This window comes from Perca flavescens, chromosome 6, assembly GCF_004354835.1.
Source record: "Perca flavescens isolate YP-PL-M2 chromosome 6, PFLA_1.0, whole genome shotgun sequence".
Lineage (NCBI taxonomy): Eukaryota > Metazoa > Chordata > Actinopteri > Perciformes > Percidae > Perca > Perca flavescens.
In genome coordinates this window covers 22,257,468-22,264,109 of record NC_041336.1, presented here as the reverse complement: position 1 = coordinate 22,264,109, position 6,642 = coordinate 22,257,468, and the positions used below count along the sequence as shown (strand labels likewise).

Sequence of the window (6,642 nt, the reverse complement as noted above, 5' to 3'; positions counted from 1 at the left end):
CCTGCATTCAATAATTAAAGTTTATCAGCTATATGTACTTGGAAGTATCAAAGGTAAAAAATAGAATAAAATACAATGCAGAAAATGTGGTCCTGTCCTTAAATTGAACTACTTTACATATTACTAGTTAGTTTAATCTATAACAATACATCAGATTTTATGTTTTATTTATAAATATGGCTTATGTTTACAATCTTTATCAGCAAAGAAAGTAGCTGTCAAATAATTTTGTTAAGTAAAAAGTAAAATATTTACCTCTGAAGTGTAGTGGAAGTGCCTTAAAATTGTACTTGAGTAAATGTTACTTTCCATCTCTTCAATCAGCATACACACATAAAACATAACACACTCGGAAACAATGTCCGTAAAAGGATTCTTTAATTTACTCCCTGTAAATCAGTTTTATTAGGGACTCCCTACATCATAAAAGCATGGTACATGATGATACTTTTGACTTGTTCTTGGCACACGCTAGTAAGGGTCAGCCGCTTATATGCTGGGCACATGTTCTCCCTGTTAGTAATGTAGAACCTGTCACTTAAGCTTTGACTGGAGTGACTAAAAATGGCACTGATTATGTTATGACTCATATAGGATGATAGGGAAGTGGGGACATTTGGAGGGATTAAGTTATTGGGTTTCACAACAGGCGCCAGTGATCGCCCAGACTTTAGGAGCCTTCTGTAACAATGCAAAATATTAGGAGTATATATGCAGAAAATAGATCATCAACTTGCCATGGGAAATACAGGGCATTGAGTAAAAACACTGTAACTTGGAGGCGGTATGGACCTATTTTTAATTTGTCATTCATACACATGTAAAAATTGTTTTGGGTGCACAATCACACACAAACATCAAACTCCACAATAAGTCAAGAAAAAAAAGGAAAAAGCATGTTGTATCTATTAATCATCAAAGTCCTGAACGTCATTATTAGATACTGTCATGACAGTTATAGTCTGCTATACAAAATTAGCCTACATTTAAAAAAAAAAAAAAAAAAAAAAAAAACTTTCTCAAATGCCTTGGCAAGCATAAAAAAACATTAATTTTCAAATCCTACAGCATTTCTCGTTTGAAGACACAAGGGATTATTGTTAATGTGATTCAGCCGTTGAATTTAGCTCCAAAGACCAGACAAATCACCAGAATTGTTCACTGTAGTTAAAGAAGGAACATTCTTTGGTCCATTATAGTGGATCATTAGTTCTGTCATTGACAAAGACACATTTATCAAGGAATGCCCAGTGGAATGGTAAATGAGAGGTAATCTCCCACCTCCCCCCACTCTGCTCTGAAGTGCTGGAATATGGTTATCCAGGTAGTGAGTACCGTTACCCACAGCAGCAACCCCAGTGCTGACCGCTTTACATCTAGATGAGAAAAACACAAGTGACAAATACTTTGCATTAAACAATCAACACATAGGTATATCATATCGTGCACGAGCTTTGCCTGAAGCTTTCTTTAAAAAAAATGAAGTGTTTCATAGTGTTTCATAAAGTACACATTTTAAACCAAATGTGTCAATATGGGCTCACATTTATGTGGGGAAATATTGTTTTTCAAACAGAAAATACTAACCACAAGGACATATACTGTCTGTTAATGTCAGCTAGCCCAAAATGTGTGATGAGTATTTTGTCCTCATGTATAGGTTTAGGCATAGATCAAATTAATTGTGAAAATTCTCCCAGAATTTATTTTTGCAGCAGTATGTCAACACGCTAAGTATTTATAAATCACATATTGAGTCTAAATGTTTTTTTTTAGTGTGTTTTCCTAAATAAAAAAAAAATGGTCTTCAGTATGTTTTGATCTCATGTATGGATACAAGAATATTATAAATAAAAGTTTTACATTACAAGCCATAATATACATATAAATGTAATCATTGTCCAGCACTGCTTAGAAAGCATTTAATCAACTCTCTTCACCTAGAAAAGCTGTCCCATCTAATCCAGGATTTAAAGGGAACTAGAAGATGTCCTAACTTCATCCCAGTAGTTTGACCATGATGGAACAATAATGCCCACATATTCTTGTTAAGTGTGTGTAAACAGAATGTAGAACATATTCTTTGAGGTTTTTTACTGGATGTCTTGACTAGATTAAAAATGTAATGAGTGAATGAACTGAGTCCTAACAAGTGTTGAGCCACAGCATAACTAGAGGGGGAAACTAGACGTGAACATTAAAACATACGGCTTCTAAATACTTATTTTTTGTTAAACTATGCCAATTATGTAAAATGTCTGGTAATGAAGTAGCAGTTCTGGCACTTACACGTTTTTATTTGGAGCTGTTCGCTGTACACTGGCTTTACAAAGGCCTCCTTGAAAAACCAAACGACATTGACCAGCCACAGGAACGGTAGAAACGCAAAGCCACCTGAGAAAAAAACATCATCAATGACAAGTCTACTGAATTCATATTTAGGCACATCTACTCAAATTGCTCATGCTTTGCTTTACAAAAAGGCATCCAGTCACTTTTAAAATGATCTGATGCAGCTCACTGGTGAGAGGGAGGATAGTTTAATATAAATGTATAATTTATGGAGGCAGGTGTTAACACTACTTGCTGTTACCAGCATTTACAAACCAAAGGGAGGAGGTTTGATGGAATATAACGATGTTTGTATCGGTACTTGTCCTGTCCATTTTTAAGTACTCTTACCTAAATAATATTTTCGGCATAGGCTCAGTTTCTCCTCGTTGGGCAGTCGTTCCAGGTTCATCGTGAATTTGGTGGATCCTGCTACAGAAAGAAAACAAGTTATAGGGCAGAACCAGCAACTTAAAAACATGAAACTTTTGTGACATGTAGTTATGTCTCAGTTTGAAACGCAATCGACTACTAGCCAAGGTATGACTAAAGCAAAGTCATTTTAATTAAATTGTATAAAATTCAAGCAATAAACAACCTGCTAGCGCCTAGTTTGGATTGTCAGATGACTCGAAATTGACCTCAGACTAACGTTAGCATTTCGTTAGCTTAGCAACGTAACATTAGGTTGTTCCGACTGCTACAAACATATGTAGCAGTAACTTACATCGTTCTGTAGATTCTGGGCGAAGTCGTTTGATATTATTTCGGGACAAGAATACTGTATATTAATGTGGTACTTTACCTGATATTTACAAGGCCAACAAAGTCAGATAATCTTATCGTCGCAAATGAGCTAGCTAGTTAGCTAAATACAAATCAAACACTTCCTTCCTCCCTCCCTTCTTCTTCTTCTTCGTCTTTCTTTCTTTCTTCTTCTTCGTCTTTTTTTTTTTTTTTTAAGGCAAGCACCCGCTAACCTGCACTGCATACCGCCACCTACTTTACTGGAGTGTGGGACATGCGTCACATGATTTTGCTTCACGTGTTTATATAAGCGGTTTAAAGAATATTGATGGATGGATCATGGGCCTACGTGCCTGGTTAATAAAGTTGTCCTTTCTCCCATTGTCTGTCCCTATCCATATATTTAGCTATAACAATCCTTATACTAACCTCCCGTCCAATCAAATTGTTGTGTAGGTCTGTCTCTTTTCACATATTTTAAATTCAGTGTGACAAAATATTTGTAATATTTTAATTAGCTTTTTTGTGGAACGCTCTGAAAGGGTATGACTTGAGAGTTTTGTGTCACATGCTGTTCCCACTCAGTTGTTTGCTTACAGAAGACCTCACACTTGACTGCCTCGTTTGAATATAGCCTACTAGACAAATTGCTCATCAAATCTGAAATAAGGACATTTAAGAGGTCTGAAGCCAAGACCCAGTACTTTTTTGAAAAATAAAATAAAAATAAATCAATATAATCATACTCATAATCAACAGATTATTTCTGCCAACAGCAAAATTATTATTGAAAAAGAGATTTTTCTTTCTATTTGTTGTAGTATAGAACTACTCGGTTTCGGCAAATTTATTCTGCAAAAATATTTCCTTAATTACTCGCGTGAACTTAACATAAAGAAATAAACACTATAAAAGTGAATTATTTTTCATCGATGAAGATTTCTGCTTCTTCCTGTTTTTCATAAGCTTCTTTTGGTGACAATGCAGATGCATACTGCCATCTACTGTATTTGCAATGTGTTAGAGCCAGGGAACTAATCATCAGAGCAGACTAACAAACTGTAACTATTTTTCTTTATTTTCTGCCTCTGCATTCCCCCTATACCATATACTGAGAAGTCTTGCGACTTTTACCTCACCAATATTTCTGTTCTTTAATAAAACATTTTAGCAGCATTTGCAGCTTTGGCATTTATGCTGCAAACACCAAGTTGGCTGTAAAAATTATCAGTGAGTTAGTTTTAGTTGTGATCAGGATTTGGACTCATATCTATCTAGCGAAGTGTCATATTCTGAGATGCAATATGTACACATTTCTGATTGGAGATGTCACGTAGCCTACAATCACCACCAGAGGTCGACCCACTTTCACCTACCGTTGAAGCCTCACCGAAAAAACTCACCTTCCCTTGTAGCATTGCGGCTCCCCCTCCCATCTCGCGCCTTCCCTCTTGTCTCTCCTCGAACTGCTAGCCGTCGGTGTGTGTTGTTGTTGAAGCAATGATGGCGGCAGCGGGATGCGGATCAGCAACCGCGGCTGCCGTAGGAGGCCAAGGTGGAACCGCTACGGCCAGAGGTCGTTTCCCCGGTCGGCCTTGGTCGTCACGCAGTCGTTTGCGCTCCGAGAAGCGATGGCAACTCGGACGATCAAGCTCAGAAGCTGATGATGTGACTGACGGAGGGCCAAGGCCCGCAAACCAGGTTCTATCGTTAAACGAAGACCAGTCTCACTTGCGCTTACTTGGGATAGAGGCGAGCCACCAGACCCTTGGCCAGGCTGGATACAGCTCTAGTGGGAGTGAAGAGGTGAGATCCCAAACCGACCCAGGAGTTAGTATTCTTTATTTCATCTTCTCATATTTTGTGTGAGTGTTAAATGTGCAAGTATGAGTGCTGTCCACAGCAGTGTGACAGGTTAGTACCATGGTGAAATGTCAACATCCCTTCGCTCGGCTACCGTTAGCTTCAAGCTTGGTAAGCTAACATTGCATGCTAATTTGTGTTAGCATAGTGCAGCTTCCCATGACATTTAATGAACAGCCGCAACACAAAATACCACTTAAGCAGAGAAGTTACATTAGCACTGTTCTCTCAATTGCTCTCATGTAGTTTTAAATTTTAAAGCGTGAAATCGTGAGTATAATATCTTTTTAAAAGCCAGTGAGTGAGTGGGCCAATTTGTAAACAGGAATCGCAATTATTTCATCTATGGCCCGCTCGTTATCAGGCCAGCGTAGCAGCTAGCTAATAGTAGCGAACACAAAGAACGGGACGGCTAGCGCCTCTGCCTCCTGCACAGCGGCTAGCAGCTAGCGGCTAACTGTTCTGTTTTCATACGCTGTCCAGATGCGGGCACAGTTGCCTGCTTAACTAGCTAGCTTATATAAGGTAGAACACAGAATTTTTTCTAGGACCATACTTCTCCGCCTGAGGTAACTGTGATATAAAAACTCAGATAACTAACGTTAAGTTTTCATTTTGGCTATCTTTTCTGCAGACAGAAGTGAGTTTAAATGCTTTTGAGAAGAGGGGATGGCTAACTGCTAGCTAATGTTACCAAACAGGACATGTTTAAATGGTGGTGCAGAAGTGTGCCAAAGCTACTTACACCCTTGTTGTTAGAACTGACTGCTCCATACGATTAATACATGCAATGTTTATCGTTAATGTATAATCCTGATTCGTAAGAGTGGAGCTGTTTGTAGGCTTTCAAGTCACAGCTGCAAGCATGAGGGAGATGTACAGTACTTGGAGGGAATCGTTATTACAGACCTAGCTACCTTTCCCTGCAGTTTTTTGTAGGGAGTGTAGGAGTTTTTCCTAACTTCTCAAGTGTGAGTCATACAAATGTTATAAAGTTCTGATCTTGCATGAGGTGGTAAATAATCTAGATTACACGTAACTGCGTAATTAAAAAATCCAGGAAGAGTCCCCCCCAAAAAAAAAAAAAAAAAAAAACAGTATACACTTTTGGTTGTTACTAAGGCAGGCTCTATTCATGGTTTATGTATTACAACTCGGATGAGATGAATGAAAAAAGTTGTTTTGAATGTGGAAAAATGTGTCTATCATTGATGTTATTGCTGTAACTTCTTAACCAAGTAACACAGTTTTTTATTATTTGACATAGCTGTTGGTCCAATATGCTATGATAAATAAATTGTTATGTTAGGTATATTGCTAAACTCATTATGCTCGACATGAATCCATTCTTCATAATGAGCTTTCAGAGCCATTATCAGTGTTCCTCCATCTACGGTGCAGTGGATACTGGATACAATTAATGCCATGCTCTGGAATTCTAAATTAATTGTTTTTTGCTGATGGTTCGGCAGCCTCCAGCAGAGTGGTGTTACTTTGACTCAAGTGTTAATGATCTGTTTTTACTTTTCAAGGGAGACGACTTCAGAGGATTTGAAGCTGAGAGAAACGGCTCCAAAGGACCTTTGTGGTCACGACAAAACCCTTCCAAAGGTAAAGAAAAATATATGAATGCACCACATGAAGTATTTGTTGTGATTTATAAACAACACATACGTTTGGATTAAGCATGCAACACAATAT

The 6,642-nt window shown here is 37.9% G+C and overlaps 2 protein-coding genes across 4 annotated transcripts in view; one reads left to right on the top strand and one right to left on the bottom strand.

The window, feature by feature from the left end:
- Window positions 1-775: 775 nt before the first annotated feature.
- On the bottom strand, window positions 776-3,278 carry psenen (presenilin enhancer, gamma-secretase subunit). Of its 2 annotated transcripts, none has more exons than XM_028579587.1 (4): window positions 3,137-3,278; window positions 2,683-2,760; window positions 2,290-2,394; window positions 776-1,376 (listed from the first exon to the last, which is right to left on the bottom strand). In XM_028579587.1, the coding sequence occupies exons 2-4, from the start codon at window positions 2,741-2,743 to the stop codon at window positions 1,237-1,239; spliced, it is 306 nt and encodes a 101-aa protein (XP_028435388.1). In that variant the 5' UTR covers window positions 2,744-2,760; window positions 3,137-3,278; the 3' UTR covers window positions 776-1,236. The 2 variants fall into 2 exon arrangements, with proteins under 2 accessions (XP_028435388.1, XP_028435387.1); XM_028579586.1 differs by having other exon boundaries at window positions 2,683-2,763; window positions 3,137-3,277.
- A 1,226-nt stretch (window positions 3,279-4,504) lies between these two features.
- The window catches only part of kmt2bb (lysine (K)-specific methyltransferase 2Bb), a 29,789-nt gene continuing 27,651 nt past the window's right edge, over window positions 4,505-6,642 (top strand). Inside the window, exons 1-2 of one of the 2 annotated variants that reach the window (XM_028579513.1) lie at window positions 4,505-4,884; window positions 6,474-6,552. In XM_028579513.1, coding sequence (XP_028435314.1) covers window positions 4,579-4,884; window positions 6,474-6,552 — 385 coding nt within the window. In that variant the 5' untranslated portion in view covers window positions 4,505-4,578. Of the gene's footprint in view, window positions 4,909-6,473; window positions 6,553-6,642 lie in introns of both variants that reach the window. The other variant, XM_028579512.1, reaches the window with a different exon arrangement.